Source organism: Mesoplodon bidens, assembly GCF_964165515.1.
Source record: "Mesoplodon bidens genome assembly, chromosome: 7".
Classification (NCBI taxonomy): Eukaryota; Metazoa; Chordata; class Mammalia; order Artiodactyla; family Ziphiidae; genus Mesoplodon; species Mesoplodon bidens.
In genome coordinates, this window is record NC_138164.1 from 70135915 (window position 1) to 70159324 (window position 23410).

The 23410-nt window shown below is 38.2% G+C and overlaps 1 protein-coding gene across 7 annotated transcripts in view; it reads right to left on the reverse strand.

Annotated features, from left to right (window-relative positions):
* The window catches only part of DLG2 (discs large MAGUK scaffold protein 2), a 1231136-nt gene that overhangs the window by 606121 nt on the left and 601605 nt on the right, over positions 1–23410 (reverse strand). For all 7 annotated transcript variants that reach the window (XR_014016293.1, XM_081239496.1, XM_081239495.1 and 4 more), the window contains one exon: positions 17234–17358. Coding sequence is in view for 6 of the 7 variants with exons in the window: in XM_081239496.1 (XP_081095622.1) it covers positions 17234–17358 (125 nt within the window). In the remaining variant the exon portion in view is untranslated. The remainder of the gene's footprint in view (positions 1–17233; positions 17359–23410) is intronic.

The following is a 23410-nucleotide window of genomic DNA, read 5'->3' on the forward strand; positions in this document are numbered from 1 at the left end:
GTTTAAAAATCTCTGGTCTAATTTACATCAAAAAGTTTAGAATAATTCAAGACAGTCCTAGGTCCTCTTCTCTTTTTATTGTATACATTTTCAAAGCAATCTCTTAATTTTCTTGGCTTTAAACATTCATAATTTTGTCCCTAGACAGATCTCTCAGAGTTCTGAATCTGTATGTTCAATTGCCTATTTGATATCTCCACTTGAATTCCTCATCAGGATCTTAAACTTAACATTGTCCAAATTGGAACTTATCTTCCAACTGCCTCTCCACCAGTCTTTGTCAATTGTTCTGATCCATAGCTCAAAGTCATCCTCTGATAATTCTACTAGATGGCAAACTCTATGAAGTCAAGGATATTGTATACTTAGCCCCTGATATGGGGCCCAGGGCAGAGAAGGCACTGATGCTTTATTTGAAGGAATACTACTTCTCACACCCTACTCCAATTAGTCATTAAGTCTCCTCAAGTTTACCCCTTAAGTATATTTCAAAATGTATCCACTTCTCTCAGTCTTTTCATCAGCATCTTAGTCCAAGCTTCCATCATTTATCACCTGAATTACTGCAATAGCTTCTTAAGCTGCTCTCCCCGCATGTATTCTTGTCAGCCAAGCCAGACTCCCACAGCCATCAGAGTGATCTTTATAGATAACAATTTGGTTCAGCCATTTTCTCATTGAAAATCCAAAGTTTCATGTTGCTTTTAGAAGGATAAACAACAAATTACTCACTATGACATCTAAGGCTCTGCCTGATATCTCACGTCCACCTCTGCATTCTCATTTTGTCCCTGTTATCCCTTTCTCACTAATTCTAGTCCCAGGGACCTCTTTCTTATTTCTCCTCAGGCCTTTGGACATGTTTTCTCTGTCTGAAGATTCCTCCAGCCCTTGACACTTGGCTAATGCTTACCCTTACGTTTCAGCTTAAATATCTCCTCCCTACAAGGCTTCCCTTGGATACCCCAGATGAGATCAGGTCATGCTATTACAGCTTTTCACAGCTTATGTACTTACCTTTCATTTCAACTCTAAATTTGTTTATCACTACACTGGACTGAACCTTCCACCAGAGCACAGATTCTGTTTTTTGTTTGTTTGTTTGTTTCCTGCTCTATTCCCAGCTCCAACTGTCTGATCCATAGCAGAACACTCAGTAAATATTTATAGGACTAATGGGTAACAAAAGTCTGGGAAATGGAAGACTCAGTGTCAGTTTAATAAATACGTGTAATACTTCCTGTTTGTCACTTCACTAAATTTCTCAACTTCAGTGACTTGCCACAGGAGTAGATATGACAGTGACTTCAGCCCACTTGACATTTTTTACCCCACTACATTGAAAACTCTGAAACTCCTCCTCTCACTCCCCACACTCATACAAAAGTGGCTCTGCCCCATTCCTTTTTCTAACTCAGATTTGCATGTTTGATGCCCCAGTCTGAATGTCAGAGAAAGGGAAATACAGGGGAGATGAGTTCATGGTACATAAGGCAGCTCTGGCGCTCTCACACCCAATTGTTAGGCAGTAGAATGCCTTTAAATGAAGCTCTAAAATAAAAGTATTTTTACAATAATATGTATCTGGGATAATGAATATTGAAGAGTTTATTCATGCTTTAATACAGACATGAACAAAGAAAGCAGCTACTAATTCATTCTTTAATTCATTGTTTTCTGAAAGGAAGCATTGCTTTCTTTCCCCTTAATGTCCTGCTTTTCTCTTTAGTAATTTACTAGAAAATTAGACTGTAATATTTAAAGGAGTTAATGGAGGGTAGGAGTAGAAGGGAAATAAGACCAACATTTTAATTAGTAGCAGAGTATGGTAATTTAAATTGTGGTCCTGATGTTTGTGTTCTAAATACCGGACTAACCTGCATAACTAAAAATGATTTGGGCTGAATTCAGATAACACCTGGTCTTTACAGACAAATTCTAGGTCACTTGCCTGAGGCTGACTTGTAAATTATCTTAACTCAGAGTGTGGAGTAAAACTGATACTGAATGTTAACACCTCTCCAGATACTTGGTAAAAACTGTTGTTCTTAATTCAGTCCACTGGAATGTAAAAGAAAACTTCTGATCTATAATTTTAAAAAAAGAAAAAAGTTTGTAATAAGGAGCACTGGAGCCCATTTTCAAGCATTTTAAACCAAGAAATGTGTAACAACTGATCTAGGGATAAGTTAACCTGGTTTTCTCTAATAGCTATCAAATTTTAAAATCCCTTCCACAAAGATATTCACTGTAATGTAATAAACAAAGTAGGGTAAAAGTTAAATAATGTTATACTCATATAACATGAAATTATGCAGCTATTTAAATTGTTTACAGTTTAATGTAAGAAAAACGTACTTTTTTAAGGTAAGAAAATGCCTATGTTGTGGTATTAAATGAAAAAGATAGAATGAAGAGTTCAACTATATAAAACCATGCATTGAATATGAAGGAACATAATAAACAGATCATTTTCGTGATTGGATTGTGAGCAATTCTAATTTACTTTATAAATATCTATATTTCCCATATTTTCTATAATGAATATGCATTACTTTCTCATCAGAGAATTACATCATCTTCAAAACCAATATTATTTGATCTTTATTATCTTCCTTTCATATAAAGTTGCCTAGACCTCCAATTCATGCCAATCAGTCATTTCCTGAAGAACCAAAATTTTGGGTGTCACTTAGGTGTGTTTGTGTTTTTAATTTTTAACACTATGACGTGGGATGTTGGCAGGGATCTGTGTTTATAGATTCTTAAGTATATGTTCAATTATTCATCTGCAGTTAATTGCAGCCATGTGCTGTAGTGGGAAGAACATGGATTTTGGAATCAAACAGACTCGATTAGAATTTTGGCTCAGCTGCTTATAGCTTAACCTCTTTGAGCCTCCATAAGCTTATGGAAGTAAGCTTAATAGGTGGCAGCTCGTATTTTCCAAGTGTCTATTGTGAGTAAGGGACGGTGCTAGTAAGGATGTCATAGAATAAAGAATAAATAACATGAGGTTTCAGACCCACAGAATGGTGGCATATTAAGAGGGCTTAGAGATTCCCATGTTCCCTCTCTTCAGATATAGTAGTCAAGAAAATAAGTCATCTAAAGCAAATAAATAAGTTATCACAAAGGCAAAGGAAGACGTATTCTCTATAAATAGGGATGAAGGCAACAAAACTTAATATGAGAAATCCTAAAAGCCAAGAACTCTACCCATAACATACATATCCTGTTCATTTTATTTTTACTAGGCCCTAAAACTCAATGAATGTAATTTCCCTTATTGTACCTGCCAATTAACCTTTAAGGGATTAATGTTCACTAATGATCATTTCATAGGAATCTACAAAGCCCTGGGGAGGCGAATTTATGGGGTCTACCTCCCCTCTCCCACAACAGACATATTCTGGAATTCCCTGACTGCAGCCCACTTTAGTGGCTGTATGGACCTCTTTCCCAAGTTCAAGTTCCTAAGGGTTGATGGTGCAGGCTTTATGCACAGCCAGAGGCTCAAAGAATAGGTCAAAGAACAGCTATTCTCGGGAGGATGTGGATGAAGCTTGGATATGCAACCCTGAGAGTCACAGGCATGCCCCTAGGGCCCTCACAGTGCAGGGAGGAGCTGGAACTAGGAAGGGAACTGGGGGGAGGGACTGTGAGCTGGGGACTGAGGCCTGCTCTCCCTGTGCTGAAATTTCCAGTGCACGACTCTAACAATTCTAAGTTCTAACCAGGTTTTTCAGTCTCAGCTTCCTCTAGGAAACTAAAGTGCAATGTACAGAGGTGGGTGGGAAGGGGATGTGGGAGGATGGAGGGATATCTTGTGAGCAAAGTTTGCCTGGCTTGGACTGGGCAGTGTGAAGAGAATCCTCACTCGGGAGATGGAAGATGGTATGTAAGTCTCCATTTTGCTGTGGCCACACCCGCTGCGTAGAAACTGAATGAATAGAAAGTAGCTCTAATATATATATAATACATTTCTGATTTTGGCATCTGTTAAGCCAATTTGCAATGACACGATGCTTGCACAAAGCTTACCACATTATTGGACCTTTCTAAATAATGACATAATTTATAACTGTTCATTCTTTTTTTTTTTTTTAAAGAAGATGTTGGGGGTAGGAGTTTTTATTAATTAATTTATTTATTTTTGCTGTGTTGCGTCTTCATTTCTGTGTGAGGGCTTTCTCTAGTTGTGGCAAGCGGGGGCCACTCTTCATCGCGGTGCGCGGGCCTCTCACTATCGCGGCCTCTTGTTGCGGAGCACAGGCTCCAGACGCGCAGGCTCAGTAGTCGTGGCTCACGGGCCTAGTTGCTCCGCGGCATGTGGGATCCTCCCAGACCAGGGCTCGAACCCGTGTCCCCTGCATTAGCAGGCAGACTCTCAACCACTGCGCCACCAGGGAAGCCCAACTGTTCATTCTTGAAAATAACTGGGATTACCATTGAACTAGAAACCAGGAGATAATTTGCGTGTCTTTCCCTCCTTCCCCCAAACCATTTCGTTTTTGGTAAAGATCCCAAGGAGCTATTTGATAAAATCAATATCAAATACAGTTTTAGAATATTAGAATAATAACATTCCTTCTGGGACGCTATTAGAAATAAATAATAACAAATGCCTTCTCAGCACTTAAAGTTGTGATCAGCTCTTTGCTATAGGAATGTGATGAAGATTACATCTTCTCAGAGTTACAGATTTAATCAAAACAAAGGATTGATTTCCTGGCCATGATAATAGTATTCTGAAAGTCTCAGACTGTCAACGAAAGTCAAATAAATGATCAAAATTTGATTTTGAAACTGAAAATTCCCAAAGATCTTCTATTATACTTATTTTATGGAGGAAGATGCTAAGGTTAAGAAGGCTGTGGAACCTTCTCAAGGTCTCAGAGCTAGTTAGTGGCAGAGGTGCTCAGGTATCTCTCTGACCTTCACTAGAGCAGTTCATCTTGTTAACTTTCAGTGTGAACTAGAAGTTTGGGTCTACACCTACAAATAATGTCAGAAATTGCTCCCTATACACAAAGTAGGGACTAGAATTAAATCAAAATATTTAGAGCCTCATGGAATCAATCTTAAGGGGTAAGAATCACCACATCTATGTTTCAATAATCCTATTGTTCCTTTGTGAAAAATCAATATGTTCTTTTCTTCCTTAAGTATATTTGGATAACTGGACTTGAAAAACTCTGAATTAATTCTCCTAAATTTTAATGCACTTCACTGATTTGTTTTTGGCTTTTGAAAATATAAACTTTACTTATCAGATCATTTTTGTAAATTATTGATACTTTAGCAGCTAGCACACAAGGTCAACTATCTGCTAGTTTATCTAGGAAATAGGAGCATTGTATGATATTTGCCTACTTTAAAGATTATTTAGACCATGTAGGCATGGAGCCCAAACCAAAGGTATTCTCTACTTGGTGAACAGATTCAAGGACTTTCCTAAATGATGGAACTTCAGATGAATTAAATCTATAACTTGACAGCAATATGAAGAAGTCATGAGCTTTCTGAAACTAGAAAAAAAATTCTCAGATTTGTATATAAGAATGAATATTTTACGCAAGAAAAGAATGACTGGATATTTTTATAGCAGATTTATTGAGATATAATTTATGTACTTTAAAATTTGCCCTTTCAAAGTGTACAATTTAGTGATTTTTAGTATATTCACAGACTTGTGCAATTATTAGCTCTATCTAATTTTAGAACACTTTCACTGTGTCCAAAAGAAATTCCATACTCATTACTAGCCCCTTTCAACCATAAATTTACTTTTATATCTCTATGGATTTCCCTATTCTGGAATCTCATAGAAATAAAATTGTACAATATGTAGCCTTTTGTATCTGGCTTCTTTCACTTAGAATATTGTTTCTAGGTTTATCGATGATGTAGCATGCATAAGAACTTCATGCCTTTTCATGGCAGAATAATATTCCATTGTATGAATATATCACAATTTAACCATTCATCTGTTGATGGACATTTGGATTGGTTCTACTTTACAGCTATTATAAATAATGTTACTATGACATTCATGTACAAGTTTTTTGTATGAACACATGTTTTCAGTTCTCTTTGGGTATATACTTAGGAGCAGAATTGTTATTCTTGCAATAACTCTTTTAACTTTTGAGAAACTGCCAGACTGTTTTCCAAAGTGGCTGTACCATTTTACCTTCTCACCAGCAGTGCATGGCAGGTGATGATTTCTCCACATCCTGGATAACATTTGTTATTATCTATCTTTTTGATTATAGCCATCCTACTGGGTGTGAAGTAGTATCATTTTGTAGTTTCGATTTGCAGTTCCCTAATAAATAATATTGAACATCTTTTTATGTGCTACTGGCCATCTCTATAACTTCTTTAAAGAAATATTTATTCAAATATGTGGTAGGCTGAATAATGTCCTTCTAAAAAGTCCAAGTCCTCATCTCTGACCTGTGAATATGTTATATTATAAGCCAAAGAGACTTTACAGATGTAGTTAAATTAAGAATTTTGAGATAGGGAGATTATCCTAAATTATGTGGATGAGTTAAATATAAACACAGGAATTTAAAGAAGGAGGCAGTCGAGTTATAGTCAGAGGAGAGATCTGACAGAAGCAAAGGTTGAACTGATGCTCTTTGAAGATGCAGAAGAGGGTTATGAGTCAAGGAATTCAGGTGGTCTCAAGAAGCTGGGAAAAGGCAAGGAAATGGATTGTCCCATAGATTCTCTGGAGCTGCCCTATGAACATCTTGATTTTATTTCAATGAGTCTGATTTTGGATTCCTGACCTCCAGAACTACAAGATAATAAATTTGTGTTATTTTAAGCCCCCAAGTTTTTTACAATGTGCTACAGTATCAATAGGAAATGACTGCAAGTCCTTTGCCAATTTTTAAATTAGGTTGTCTTTTTATTGTTGAGCTGTAAAAGTTCTTTACATATTCTGAATACAAGTCCCTTATCAGATATATTATTGCAAATATTTTCTCCCATTCTGTGGGTTGTTTTCTAACTTCCTTAATGGTGGGCTTTGAAGCAGAAAAGCTTTTAATTTTGATGAAGTCTAATTTGTCTGCTTTTGTTTTTGTTGTTGCTTTTTTTTTTTTTTTTTTTTTTGCTGTACGCGGGCCTCTCATTGTTGTGGCCTCTCCCGTTGCAGAGCACAGGCTCCGGACACGCAGGCTCAGCGGCCATGGCTCACGGGCCTAGCCGCTCCGCAGCACGTGGGATCTTCCCGGACCGGGGCACGAACCCGTGTCCCCTGCATCGGCAGGCGGACTCTCAACCACTGTGCCACCAGGGAAGCCCCCTGTTGTTGCTTTTAATGTTATGATAAGAAAGCACTGCTTAATCCAAGGTCACAAAGAATTACTCCTATATTTTCTTCTAAGAGTTTATAAGTTTAGCTCTTACATTTAGGTCTATGATTCATATTTAGTTAATTTTTGTGTATGGTATGAGTTAAAGCCCAACTTAATTCTTTTGAGTGTGGATATTCAGGAGTCTTGGCACAATTTGTTTAAAAAGAGGGGGGATGTTTGCTAAAAAGCTATTTCATTTAACCCATAGAGAGATTTATTTTATTAGATTATGTAACAGTTGACGAAAATCAGAAAACTGTTGGATATGCCTTTCTAGCTGTGAAAGACTGCACTTGTATACTTGGCATACTACCAGATATGTAGCTGAAATTATTCTTCTTGTTTAGAAAATTTCCTGTGTAGTTCTAAGTTGTTGAGGACTTGTTATTACCAGTCACTATGGAATTACTTGCTAATTGACTTTTTTTCTTACCTAAACATGTTGTCAGCATATTTAGGGCTGATAATTTTTTTTTCTTTTTTTTTGGGGGGGCTGATAATATTGATAGAGGAAATCAAAGGACAGAGGACTGTTCTATCTTACCCTTTTTCGTTCTGTGGGCAGAGATGGAAAGAAATAATCTATGAGTCCACTGAGATCCCAATCATACTTTTTTTCTAAGGAGAGTGCTGGTGTGATTTGCACTGGATAATGAAATCTCCCTTCTCATGAAAATCTTGTTCAGGGCAATGGTTGGGCTTTTGTGCTGCTTTTGCCTCAAAACCATAATGAAAGAAAAGTTCACACGGCTTTGAAGACATTGAGAGTCTTTGTCTTTGAATGAAAAATTTAGCATTATTGTAGTCATTTGGTGCAAGAGTCACACATTTGGTGGAAGTTGACACGTTGGACTTGGTAACTCAAGGTTTTTGTTTCTCACCATTCAAACTAATGCAAGTTCAATGTGGAGAGGTATTCTATGGAGTTAGCAATCTCTTATGCTGTTTCACTTACTGGAAATCTTTTATTTCCTTAAACAGTCTGAAAGTGAGTCTTGGGAGTAAGTTTCAGACTGTGATGCTTGAAAGTTGCTCCCTTTCCACTGCTTAGTGCTTCTCATTGGCACAGAAAAAATTTTAACTTAGGTTTGCCTTTTCCATTTCTAAGTTATATGATATCTTCATCTTCTGATGATCACCGGTGTTTCTTCTTCTTCTTCTTCCTTTTCCTTTTTCTCCCTCTGTTCTTCCCCTTTGCCTCTCTTTTCCTCATGTTATTATTTAAAAATTACTAGTGAGGGGCTTCCCTGGTGGCGCAGTGGTTCGGAGTCTGCCTGCCAATGCAGGGGACACGGGTTCGAGCCCTGGTCTGGGAAGATCCCACATGCCGCGGAGCAACTAAGCCCGTGTGCCACAACTACTGAGCCTGTGCGTCTGGAGCCTGTGCTCCGCAACAGGAGAGGCCGTGACAGTGAGAGGCCCGCACACCGCGATGAAGAGTGGCCCCCGCTCGCCGCAACTGGAGAAAGCCCTCGCACAGAAACGAAGACTCAACACAGTCAAAAATAAATAAATAAATTTATAAAAAAAAAAAAAAAAAAAAAAAAAAAAAAAAATTACTAGTGAGTTAATGGGTATAAATTAATGAAAAATCAAAAGGATGAATTGCCATGTGACAGCCAAAGGATGATGTTGTAATTTATACACAGAGGTTGTGTTCTTGAAACATTGGTCCTTTACCTCTCGACTTCAGTCAGTATAGTCAAGCCTCAGTATGAACAATAGCTTTCTTATTTGAAATCAACATATATGGCTTTTATAAGGACGAAACCCACCTTACTTATAAATAGACATAGAAGGAACAAATGAACTTAAAGAAAACTTATTTTTTGTGTTTTTTTTCCACCTTGTCTGGGAGTAGAAATGATTGTGCTGAGGGCTAAGAGATTAAATTGTGTCACTTGTCAGGAAATTGGCAAGTAGCCATCTCTTCTGCTTGCCACTACATGCTGCTTTTGTGCTGTGGATGGGTTTAATAAATGCATTGTTGTGTAAAATGTCATTGCTGCTTTGCCAAGCGGAGGCTGTCATGGGATAGCTCTTCCCCAGGATGACAGATCAATATTGGTCCTCAGCAATCCTGAGACTTGAAGCCACACAGAGGGCATTTTTATGGTTCAGATACAAAAGTTGAAATAAAAACCATTCTTCATATCATGGACATATATCTATTTTGCTCTGGAAGAAAACCTAATGTTCTTTCAAAAATGTTCTAACTTTAAAGATAGGTAATGTTATCAAATTTTAATGACAACTTCTAGAAGAAATAATACAAACGACCTGTTACATTTTTCTAAAAGTTCAATCTTTCTGTTAATCAAATAAATGCAAAGCAAAGCAAGGAAATATACCATTGTTTGCCTTGGTAAACAGCCTAAAATCATATACATTCAAGCACATGAAATGCTGATGACATATTGTAAAATAGTCCCTCCCTAACATCAGTGGTAGAAGTAAAATTTGGTACAGTCCTTCTGGAAGGAAATTTAGCAATATGTATCAAAATTCTTTAGAATGTTCATACCTTTTGGTGCAGAAATTCTACTGCTAGAAATATATCCTAAGGAATTTATGAGAAACAGAGTCAGCAATGTCTTCCAAAAGACTGCCAATTATTTAAAATGTGGAGAAACTGAAAACAACCTAAACTCCTAACAATGTAAACAGTAAATGTATTATTAAACAGCAATTAAAATATGTATAAGGCTTTTTAAAAAATGATTTGGGGAAAGGTTTATGAAATAAAGTTATATGAAATTAAACAAATGCTAAATATTATATACAGTATGATCTAAACTAAATAAAAATAAGTAAAATAGCAAAAAAATTAACAGAAATAAGTGTACAAAAATTCTAATACTTATTGACTCTATTTAGTGTAAACATGAACGTGTTGTGTTTTGTTTAGTTTTTATCTACTTTTCTGAATTTTATACATATTCCGCAAAGGACAATTATCGTATCTATAAAAATATATACACAAGAAAAAGAGGTTGCACAGGAAAAGGATCACTATCCAAAGGAATTCATTTAAACCCTCATATGCTCTCTTGCCTTGCCTTTTATTTTTTTGCGGTACGTGAGCCTCTCACTGTTGTGGCCTCTCCCGTTGCAGAGCACAGGCTCCGGACGCACAGGCTCAGCGGCCATGGCTCACGGGCCCAGCCACGTGTGGGATCTTCCCGGACCAGGGCACGAACCCGTGTCGCCTGCATCGGCAGGCGGACCCTGAACCACTGCGCCACAAGGGAAGCCCTTGCCTTGCCTTTTAACTTAGCCTTTATCTCACATTTTCCTTATAGCTTCTGGCTCTCACCCTCCCTCCAGCCCAGACTAATTTTCCCAGCTGTCAGATGTAACAGTGTATTTCAGCTAATCTCTGTATCTGCTGTCCCTCACCTTGGGGGACTGGTTTCTTCCCTATTTCTGACCTTGCTCCACCCCTTGTTTCTGATTGCTTTTCACATCTTGCCTCCAGGTGTGTGAAGGGCCTGAGCCCAGCCATGAGGCCTGATCAGTGTTTCTGAAGATCAGAGTGTGGTAGTGCTGACAGAGACAAGCCAGTCTGCACCTCAGCCTAAATGAATATTAGGGTCCAAAATGTCATAGAGTCCATATTAGCTTTTTATTGCTCCCTGACAAGTTACCACAGCAGTTGCAGTTTAAAGCAACGCATTACAGCTTCCTGATATATATGCTCCTACTTACAATTTACTAGTAAGGGAACTGGAGCACAGAGAGCTTAAAAAGAGGTCCAAGGTCACTTAGCTAGAAAGGAGAACTTGAAACCCAGGTCCTCTACTCCAAATAGTATATTCTTTCTCCTATGTCTCTCTTCTGAGGCAACCACTGGGACTTGAGTTCAGTTTGGAGTCTGATCTAATTAAGGAGAAAGTCACCTCTCACCTTATCTGTGTCTTAAACCTACACACTTGCTTTATATTGGGTGTGATGGAGCACATACAGGAAGACTTTTCATAATGAACTCAGAACTCCTCGAATAATGTAGATATTAATGTTTTGTTGCTCCTTACCAAATTACCACAAATTTAGCGGCTTAAAACAAGACCTAGGGACTTCCCTGGTGGCACAGTGGTTGAGAGTCTGCCTGCCAATGCAGGGATCACGGGTTTGAGCCCTGGTCTGGGAGGATCCCACATGCCGCGGAGCAACTAAGCCCGTGCACCACAACTACCGAGCCTGCGCTCTGGAGCTTGCGAGCCACAACTACTGAAGCCCACGCACTGCAACGAAGAGTGGCCCCCGCTCACCGCAACTAGAGAGAGCTCGTGTGCAGCAATGAAGACCCAATGCAGCCAAAAATAAATAATAAATAAAATAAATAAATTTTTAAAAACCCTAAAAAACAAAAAACAAGACCTATTTATTAGCTCACTGTCTGTATAAGTCAGAAGTCTGACACAGTGTGGCTGGAGTCTCTGCTCAGGTTCTCACAAGGCTGAAATCCAAGTGTCAACCGACTACATTCTCATCTGGAGCTGTGGGTCTTCTTCCCAGCTTATAAGGTTGTGGTAAGACACAGGTCCTTGCAGTTGTGAGATGGAGGTCCCTGCTTCCTTGTTAGCTATCAGCCGGAGGCCTCTGTGTGCTCCCAAAGGCCAACCCTGTACTTTCTCACACGGCCTCCTCCATCTTCAAACCAGGAACAGTGCCGAGTACTTCACAGATTTTGAATCTCTTTGACTTCCTCTTCTGCCACCAGCCAGAGAAAGCTCTCTACTTTTAGGGCTCATGTGATTAGATCAGGCTCACCTGAATGTTCTTCCTATCTTAGGTCAACTATGTCATGCACTGTAACAAAATCACAGGAGTGATAGCTCATCAAAGTCACAGGTTCTATGGATTAGGGTGTGGAATCATGAGGTGTGACATTTTTAGAATACTGCTTACCACAGTGTGTCTTTTAAATGTCATTCTTTTTCCCCCTGCAGTATAACTTAGAACATAAATACATGGACATTAGATGTAGACTGCCTATGTTCAAAGTCTGGCTCTAACATTTACTAGCCGTACAATCTTGCCAAGTTACTTAACCTCTTATCTCAGTTCCTTGATTTTCTTACCTGAAAAGAGGGAGTAATAAAAGTATAGGTCTCGTCAAGTTGTTATACACTTTAAATGAGTTAATGTGTCAGAAAAGTACTTGGCACACTGAAGTACAATGTTGTCTTTGCTATTATTATTATTGACCTGATTATTATATATCCACCGAAAAGTCCAGATTACTACTCTCCTTGGAGCAGACCCAACACCTCACTTTTCTGGGCCTCAGCTTCTCTTTCAATTTTAATATTGTTTAACTGTCAAAAATTTATAAAGTGAAGGATACATCAGAAAAATTTTTACAAGTTCCTAACTCACAGCACCAAAGAATTTGTCAAGTTAAAAAAAACCAAAACAAAACTATGTTTAGCTTGTGGGCTTAGTTTTTAAGTAAGGGAAACATAGCAGATTCAGTTGACTGTATTATAAACTTGAGGATAGAAACACAGAACCTTTTTTAGTACCATACCTGTTTCTAAATGGGTTTTAATTTCATGTTATGATCAAGAGAATAGGGCATGTGAAAAGCTAGGAACAGGAAGCTTAGGGAAGGCCATAGAGGATGAACAGGAACTGAAAGAAAGGTGGAAGGGATGAGAGGAGAGAAAAAGAAGAAGGAATGGAAGCAATAGAAGAGGAAAGATCACTGAGAGGTAGAGAGGGCTGATAAGGAAAAGGGGGAAACATTACTAAAATTTACTGAGCATGTACTATATGCTTGGCATAGCTAGGGATTTAGGTTATCTCACTGAATCCTCAGAACAGGTATAATTGTCATCACTTTATAGATAAGAAAACAGCAACCAAAAGAGTTTAATCTTTCCAAAATCAACTATGTTAGTATACAGGCATCAGAACCTACATCTTTCCAGAGTTCATTGTTATTTGCTGATTCCATGTTCAAAAGGACTAATGGTGAGATAGAAAGTACTCCTCACACATTGTTAGTCCAGCTTCAAAGAGTGTTCCTGTTACACTGAGAAAAGACTTAGATGGGCTTAGGTGTTACTGCCACTTAACACTACCTTAGATCATTAATTACTTGAGTCAAGACATTTGGAGTCTAAGGGTCCAAAAGGATACATGCACCCCAATGTTCATTGCAGCACTGTTTGCAACAGTCAAGACATGGAAGCAACATAAATGCCCATCGACAGAGGAATGGATAAAGAAGATGTGGCACATATATACAATGGAATATTACTCAGACACTAAAAAGAATGAAATAATGCTTGCAGCAACATGGATGGACCTAGAGATTGTCATACTGAGTGAAGCAAGTCAGACAGAGAAAGAGAAATATCATATGGTATTGTATGGTATCGCTTATATGTGGAATCGAAAAAGAAATGATACAAATGAACTTATTTACAAAACAGAAACAGACTCACGGACCTAGAGAACGAACTTATGGTTACCAGGTGGGAAGGGTCAGGGGAACAGATATTTAGGGAGTTTGGGATTGACAGGTACACACTGCTATGTTTAAAATGGATAAGCAACAAGGACCTACTGTATGGCACAGGGAACTCTGCTCAATATTTTGCAACAACCTAAATGGGAAAGAATTTGAAAAAGAATAGATACATGCATATGTATAACTGAATCACTCTGAGGTCCACCTGAAACTATCACAGCATTGCTAATCAACTATACTCCAATATAAAATAAAAAGTTAAAAAAAAAGACATTTGGAGTCTAGTTAAAACAGACCCCCCAAATGATTTATGCCTCAGGATAAGTCACCCGTCTGAGCCTCAGCTTTCCCATCTGTAAAAAGTAGGCTTTGAACCAGATAAATTGCTAAATTCTGAAATCTATCTTAATGTCACGCTGCCACATTTTCAACTGAGTGTTATTCTGGAACTCTTAGATGTCCCCAAACCATTCAAGTTCATGGCAGGAAGGAGTTAAGGTGGGAAACAGTCTCAGTGGTAGTAGCAAGGATCTATCACAAAGAACTGGAGACCCACACCAGAGCTGTCTTCACATAGGCACAAGGCTGTGATGCGGATTGGGGAGTTGGTATAGTGTTGCTCCTGTTAGGACCATTGTTCAGAGCTTTTCAGGTCATTCACTGCACAACCTCACCAGGCAAAATTCACATACACAGTCATAGGTCACGGCCCTGGCTCCAGGAAGCCAGAACGAAGACCAGTGGGTAGAGTTCATAATAAAAACAACTGTGGCTCAGTAGAAAAACAGCAAACTTTGTAATTGTTCAGAGTTGTGCATTACTATTGTGAAAAACTTTATCTTTGGGAATTTTTAGGCCAGGAACACATGAGGTAGGGGATTCTCCTATTGAATTAGAGTTTAGGGAGTACTTAAGTGATACACAGCACTCGATTTTGGAATGTATTCAAAGTTAGATGGGTGATCTTCTTAAAATATTTAATTCTTAATTTCCCGAGTCCATATTATTATGGCCATAACTGTACCTGCCTCATATGGCTGTGGTAAGTGTATAGAAGATTGTGTGTCTGTGTGTCTGTGTGTACCTACATCTCTATTTATATTATCAACCTATCTGTCAATCAATCTATGTAACCATCCATCCAACCATCCACCCACCTACCAACCTATCTACTTACCTACCTACCTATCTATCTTAGCCCAATGCTCCACACATGATGAAAGCTCAATAAATGTTAGCTGTCATTATGATTATTCTCTTTACAACTATTGAATGACAATCCCAACACAGCAGAACTCCCTTTTATCTCCGTAGGCATGAGCAAAGAGTGGTGGTACTCTAAGAGATGCTATTTTTCATTCTTAATTGTGGAATAAGCACATAACATGAAGTTTATTTTATCTGAAGCTTAGGGCCAAAGTTTGGCTGAAGCGAAAGTTCCCCTACTTCTAGGTAAAGAGTGGTATGAAATGATTGTGGCCCACTTTTCTGAAGTTTCCTTTAACAACTTTATTTTTAAACTTTTAAAATGGAGCTTCTCCAGGGTCCAGTATTAGCAATCATTATCCCCACCATGAGTCCTAGAATTACACAGCATCTAGTTCTAATCTCTCACTCTGCAGCATGGACATTCCCTCACCCAGAAATTAATTTAGTCAATTCAGCCTGAAAATTCTATTCAAAAAGCACATGTTTCCTGTAGGAGCGTCACTCATTTCTTTCCTTGTTGATAGGGGAGGCCGATGTACCTGAAAAAAAAAGCGTGATTTTCCTCCACAAGCTGCAAAGATGCAGCTGTCAAAAGTAATCACTGCATCAGAACAGTTAGATAGGGAAAAAGTGTCCTTGGCTGCTTTATAAAAAACCAGTAAGCTAGCTTCTTTACACTTAAAAAACAGACTAAGGAAGGGCTACAAAGCTTACATTTCTGCCACTTAGGTCACAGTTTTCAGTGTGGCTCCATGCAAGCTAACACTATTCTTACCTACAGACCTTGGCCTGTGCTACCCTCTCTCCCCACTCATTAATTCACCCTCCTTTTTCTTCTCATTTTATTCACTCACTCATTCATTCATTCAAAAACTCTCTCATTCATTCAGCAAGAATTTATGGATTCACATCTATAATATAACTGCTTGGCCCGAGGAGATTTACAATCTAGTAGAGGTGCTAAAATAACATTGGGACATGCTTTTCTCCCCAAGGAAATCTCTCCTAATTGTTCAATCTACAATTCCTTTAGCTAGTGTTTTATTTATTTATTTATTTGTTTATTTTTAGCTGTGTTGGGTCTTTGTTGCTGCGCGCGCGCTTTCTCTAGTTGCGGCGAGCGGGGGCTACTCTTCATTGCGGTGCACGGATTTCTCATTGTGGTGGCTTCTCTTGTTTGGAGCACGGACTCCAGGTGCGCGGGCTTCAGTAGTTGTGGCACGTGGGCTCAGTAGTTGTGGCTCGCGGGCTCTAGAGCACAGGCTCAGTAGTTGTGGCACACGGGCTTAGTTGCTCCGCGGCATGTGGGATCTTTCCGGTCGAGGGCTCAAACTTGCATCCCCTGCGTTGGCAGGCGGATTCTTAATCACTGAGCCACCAGGGAAGTCCCTAGCTAATGTTTTGATCTCTGATAGAATTTTATATTATTTACCAAGAGCCCCATGTGGGTGACTCTTTTATTTTGCCAAATAATCTTTAGTTCTTTAAAGAGAGGGTCCCTGGCTCAAGCCACCACTATTCTATCCTGAGCAAATCTGGCTCCACTCCAGCTACAGAACCTCACCTGGTGTGTTTCATCCAAGACACGCGATTTCCTTGTTTCCTGGGACCACTTGCTTCTTCTCCCTCTGTGTTCTCATTCAGGTTTGTGGGGTTAATAAATTATTTTTTTAAGACTCAGACTGGAATCTTCTTACAGAATAGCTTTTCGGACACTTTCCATCCAAACTCCTACAGAAAGCCCTTATAAATGGTTGCCAAATCCATGAATACACACAAGGTGCATAACATGGAATTTCTTTGCTAACACTACAATAGTAACAATATATTGTTCTCTACACATTTTATTATTTGCTCATCAGCTCATAGTATTCTTCTTTCCAATCAGACTGAAGGCCTCATGGAACAAAAGATACATCTGTATCCCTTCCTCATACTGCCTGGCTCAATGTTGAATGTGGTAGCCATCAACAAACACAAATTAAATACTAGCTGAAATTCAATAAGTAATAAGAAATCTGGAAAGTCATTACAGAAAGCTTGCTTTGACAGTCTTCTCTTTCAAGTACAGAACTTTTGGAGAATTATTACTCTCCAAAGGCACAAGTACGTCTCATTGATGCGGCAGATTTACTTTCCAAATAATTCTAACATTTCAGATCTTTACCTGAGTCTGCCATCCTCTGCTGCAGCACCTCCAGGTATAATCTTCGTAATAAATATGCCAGGGTCATCTCCAATGTGGGGATTATCTGTCCCTCCAGCAATACTGAATCCCAGGCCAGAATTCCCCTGTAGAAACAATAAGCAGACATTAAATGATGTGGCTGTCACCTAAACCTAGTTCTCTTTGTACTCTGCGTTATCATCTTACTACTCAAATGGAAATCAGGTGATAACAGCCTTGTATGCAAAGCTATAAAGTGCACTGTCAGCAGACAAAGGAAGGTCAGGAACAACACTCAGGTTTGTCCCTGCATTGCAAGAATTCAAGGGCCTTATATTTTTGCTTCTAAGAAATGCTTCCTTTATTAGCAATTAAAATGATCATTATGAAGCAGGAAATAAAAGCTTACAAACTGTGTAATATGAGAACATGTAAAAAATCATTAGTGTCCATTGTAAAAATTATACACACATAGGAAAAAGAATGGAAGGAAATGAGTCACATGAAAAACATTTGATTTGATAGAGCAGTGAAATTTAGGTGTTTTCATTCTGCTATTTCTGGTATTGTTGCTCTAATACTATTTATCCAGCAAAGAAACGTGTTTTCCTATTAATAAGGAACTTTGACTTCAGAGGGCAGGGACCTCTTCTAGAGTCATAGCAAATGTGAGACACTTTTCAGTAATAAACAGGTTTTAATTTGCTGTAGATACAGACAAGGAATGCATTATTGTTGCAGCATGTAAATTTGAATAGTTTATACTCTAATATAGCTTTCATACTTACTCCTGTAGACTATAGTAATTGACATCCAATGTACATATAGCCCTCTAAAATTTGTATGTAATACATAATTAAACATCTCTCCCAAATTCACAAACCGTCTTACTTATTTTTTATTTTTATATGCTTTTTAAATCTCCATCTCCATGGCTACATTATGTTTCCATACTATATTCTATTTTTTTTCTAATTCACATTATATTTTAAGCCATTTCCACACAGCTAGATAGTCTTTATAATTATCCATTTAAATGACTAAATAATATTTCACTCAGGTCATTTATTTAACCAGTCCCTTGTCACTGGATATTTAATTTCTCTATATACTCTTACAACAAATATAGCTTACTAAATTTATGATCACTTGATTAAATTTTGCTCTTGGGTAAAAAGAGATGAGGAATAAGAATTTAGTAGTTAATCCAGAAAAATTAATTAGGGCACTCAGTCAGAAAAGTTCAATGTTAAGATAAGATCAAGTATAACTTGACAGTTACACTACCACTGCAAATGTCAAGGTAATGCTTAGCAATTTTTATTGACTGAATTAATAAAACTGAATTTCAGAGGGTTGTTTTCACAATTATACATTGAAAGATTGAAGTTAATAATTCAACCACAGCCACTAAAATCTCGTCTTTGTACTTCTGACTTCTCTCTAATTCTGTTTTCTTTGAAAAATTCCAGTGTTCTCTGAACAGAGATATTACTTAGCAGTAGTCAAATAATGAATTTATTTAATATTTATTAAACACCAGCTTTGTGCCTGACACTGGACTAAGCCCTGGAGCTACAGCAGTGAATCTTTCAGTTTATGAGTCATACGAAAGGCAAGTGCAGAGTGTAAGAGTGGCTAACAGGAAAGCCACACATAGGGACTTTTCCTGAAGGTGAAGAGCACTTAGTTACTTCTAAGTGGGTCAGGGTGGGAGTTGGAGAGGAGGATAGAATGTTCCAGGCAGAGGGAAGAACGTATGTAAAATCCCTGAAGTAAGAAAGGTATGCCAGGTCCAAGAAACAGACAATGAGGCTAGAATGAGGAAAGCAAGAAGGAAAATTGGATGAGATGAGCCTTGATCATTAGGTTCTTCAGAGCAGAATGTATGTGAATCCATTTTTGGTTTTAATTACCTATTGACACCAGATGACTGCACTGGTGTTATATGAATATCTTCTACACGACTGCCTTGAAGCTAAGGCTTTAGGATTAAGACCAGGTGATTTCTGCCTTCATGGAATTCAAGGCAGAGCAGAAAAGACAGTGATAGTTTGGTGTTTGGTGATCAGTACATTTTCACTGTATAACCTCAACCACAGTGTCAGGTCTATAGCCACCAAGACAGTATTTAGGTGACTTATGAGGCAGTAGAAACTTATAGAATAAGATCTTGGGTTTTAGAAGGAAACGATGGGAAGGTGAGTATTTTCAATGTAATTTGGGTTAGCTCCAAAAACATCAACTAGAGTATATTGGTCTTACCAGAGCTGACACCTCAGGGATAACAATTTCTTCATTAATAGGGGTAGGGAAGGAGGCAAGCAGAGATTGGGAGATATTTCAATGGTTTCCCCTGATAATATCAAAATTTTTGGAGAGGGCGCTGAATACTTTGTCATTTGAGAAAAATATTCATGATCTAGCTCTTAACCCTGTCTCCTTTATTTCTAGCTTCATACTTTAACCCCCAGGAACACTGAACTGAACTGCTGTCTCTTTCCTGCACAGTACACATGATAGCTCATCTCTTGGCCTTTACTCATGCTGCATTCTCTACAAGAAATCTCCCACCTCCCCTTTGATGGTTTAGATGGCATCTGCTCCAGGAAATATTAAATGACCACCACAACTCCTCTTCATTGCGTAAGTCACTCCTCTTCTGAGTTTTTGTAAATTTCTCTGCTTAGCTATGTCATATACTGTGTTATTTTGACATTATATATTTATGAGTCTTTCCTTCAAACTGACCTTATAGTAGGCAGGAACTATACAATATTCATCTTTGTTTCTTGGTTCCTTGTGTGGCACATAGTATTATTCATTAAATATTTGATGAATGAATGAACAGACCAATTTATTGATAATATTCAAGTTATAAAGGGAACACTCAGAAAGGACACAACAAAAGTCCACAATGTGTTAAGGAATATAATACAGAAGTAGAAGCCATTTTGTTCTGTGTGGCTTCAAGAATAAAAATGGAAAACCCAGAAATTCAAATTGTGGCTTAGCTGAAGGATGAATGATGAGATAAGAGCTGTTCAAATTGGGAATAGGCTGCTTTGCAAGGGAGGGAGGATCCTTCACTCAATGGGCAGCTGGCTAGACACTGAACATGAGGGATCCAAACACCTACTGAGAGGTTAAACTGGATGACTTCAAAGGATTCTTCTGGATCTCTGGCTAGATTTGCAGGAAAACAGTTTTGTCAGCAGGAAAAAAGGGAATGCTATAGGAAACTTTAGAGGGGGATGTAGGTCACTGCTGTATTTTTTAAAACTTATTGTATGAATTCACAGACCTTTGAAGCAACATCTTTGATGACAACCTAGCAGTATGTAACCATCGTTTTTAGAATTGACTCTCATATGGAGAACATGGTGGCTCTGGCATTTACTAACATACATGCCCCTGCCCTCAAATCCACTCTGAGGAAAGGAATGAGTGAAAAAGGAATGAGTGAATCAGAGAATCCACAATGAAAAGAGGTAGGTAGGATTCTCTGGCAGTCCAGTGGTTAAGACTTGGCGCTTTCACTGCCAGGGGCCAAGGTTCAAATCCTGGTTGTGGAACTAAGATCCTGCAAGCCAGGCAGCACGGCCAAAAAAAAAAAAAAGGAGGTAGATAGAGAGATAGAGACAGAGTATAACTGGACCTGTGTTTCCAGTCCCAAAGATTCCCAAAAGCTTTTGTATTTCAGTTAAAACCAATCTGCAAGTTGGGCCTACCCAGTCACCAAGGTTCCTTAGAAGAGGCTCATCTGAATTCGGCTAAGGAAATTATTTAAAGTGCTTTCCCTTCTTCCCTTATTATTCTCTCCCAGCCGACCCTTTCAGGCTTTTGCTACCAGCAGAAGCATTCAGTGGAGAGGGAGAGATAAAAAGCAGCAGTGAAATTACTGCCTGCTGTTCTCCATGGCTGAATCTCTCCAGTCTCCTGACAACTATCCCAGAGCCAACCAGCCACAAGGGCAGACCCCAGAACCTCTCTCTCTGAGCACCCATCTTTCCATGTGAACAGGCAGATCCCTGGCTAACACCCTTAGATCCTGAAAATTGTGACTAATTAACTGAGTGTTGGTACCTGACACTGTCAATGGAAACTGCAAGGTGCCATGCTGGTGAGGGCAGCCTCTGTATAGAGTTCCAGGTGGAATGCTGTTTCCTTGCAGTTGGGCAGATTCCATGCCTGAGAATGTGGCTGGCAGGGACCATTCTTTCTCCTGGTTCCCAGTCCTCCACATTGGCTGACTCTACCCCAGGAGCACAAGCCTATTGTCTAGCCAAGTTGTACTTTCTCTTTCATGTACTACACTCTATCTTCTCTCAGAAAGAAAAAAATAATTAGCAAAAAGAAAAGACAATTTACCATTTAATTGATGGTTGCAAATATAAATACAATATCCTCAGAAACTCCTCTTTCATTAAAAAATTATTCTCTAACAGAAAATTATCCCCAAAATAGGGTTGTAAAAAAGAAGAGGAAAATAAAGTGATATCATAATCATATATATTTATAGAATGTCCTACTGACAAAGAGTTTCTTTGACTGTCAGAAATTCCTACTTTAAAATACTATTTAATTTGGTAATTCAATTCTAGGAATTTATCCTAAAGAAATAACCAGAGATGTGTACAATGATTTATGTTCAAAGCTTTGTGGCAGTATCATGCTTCTCTTTCTAAAAACAAAACAAAACAGAAAACAACTCATAAGCGGAAACATCCAAACAATGGAGAAATGGTTAAAAATACTGTGGTATGTCTATCTGAATGTGGGAATATTTTGGAGCCATTAAAACAGTAGTGCTATTTAATGACAATAGAAAATGTTCATTATACAAATGTGAGAGGAATAAAAAGTGTATGAAATTTTAATTAAAGTGTGATCACTAAAATATTAAAAATGACTTGTTTTTAGTAAGAACATTATTACTTACTAATTAGTAATAGTAAAACTATAATAATTACTATTATTATAATATTAAGTAATAATTCAAACTACCTAAAAGGGAGACTTTTTTTAAGTTATAAAGTTCTTCTTAGTAAAATACTAAAAATGTCCTTAAGGGAACTAATGTTTATTGCATTTTTCTTTTTATGCTAAACACTGAGCGAGGCTTCTTACAATCCTCTATCTGGTAGACAGTATTTTCCCCTTTTTATATATTAAAAAACAAAACACAAAAACAAATAAAAACAAAAGAAAAACCTGAGGCTGAGAAGAGTGAAGTAACTTACATAAAGACAGAAAGTAAATAAATAGAGGAATTCAGATTCAAACAGGATTTTTTTAGGCTCCAAATACTAATTTTTTCCCTGTTACATCACACTGCCTCTTCTGGGTTAAACAATTTGATGGTAAGGAAATAATAAAAACAATAGCAATAATAAACCATTAAATTTTGTTTTTGAAAAGAGTCTAAACCACTCCTATCAGTATCATAAAAAATATTCAAAAAATTTGTAATGGAAAAGAATGTATTTGGACCATTCAGACCTGGGTTTGAGTACCCGCTTTGCCCTTGCTGGATATTTGACATTAGGTACCTTTCTTTTTCTTTTTCTTTTTCTTTTTTTTTTTTTTTTTGCGGTACGCGGGCGTCTCACTGTTGTGGCCTCTCCCGTTGCGGAGCAGCACAGGCTCCGGACGTGCAGGCTCCAGACGCGCAGGCTCAGCGGCCATGGCTCACGGGCCCAGCTGCTCCGTGGCATGTGGGATCTTCCCAGACTGGGGAATGAACCGGTGTCCCCTGCATCGGCAGGCGGACTCTCAACCACTGCACCACCAGGGAAGCCCTAGGTACCCTTCTTAACTTTGAGTCTAGTTTCCTTGTCTGTAAAATGTACGTAATAGTAACTACTTCACAGAATTGTTAGAAAGATTAAAGTAAATGACATATGTACTAGCAGAGCATAGATCCTGGCACATGGGTGACAATCAGTCAATGTTAGTTCACTTCCTTTGGTTTGACACAGCACTGCTAAAAGGATCCTTACAAACATGAGGACAATAAAGGCAAATAGAAGTAAGACAATGTATTCTTTCATTCATACCTTCATTTATTCATCCAACAAGTATTTGTTGAAGAATTTTAACCTACAATTTTACTATATGTTATTTCGCTTGGTAAAGATAATTTAGTTACACATTTTAAATATGGGAGAAAGGATG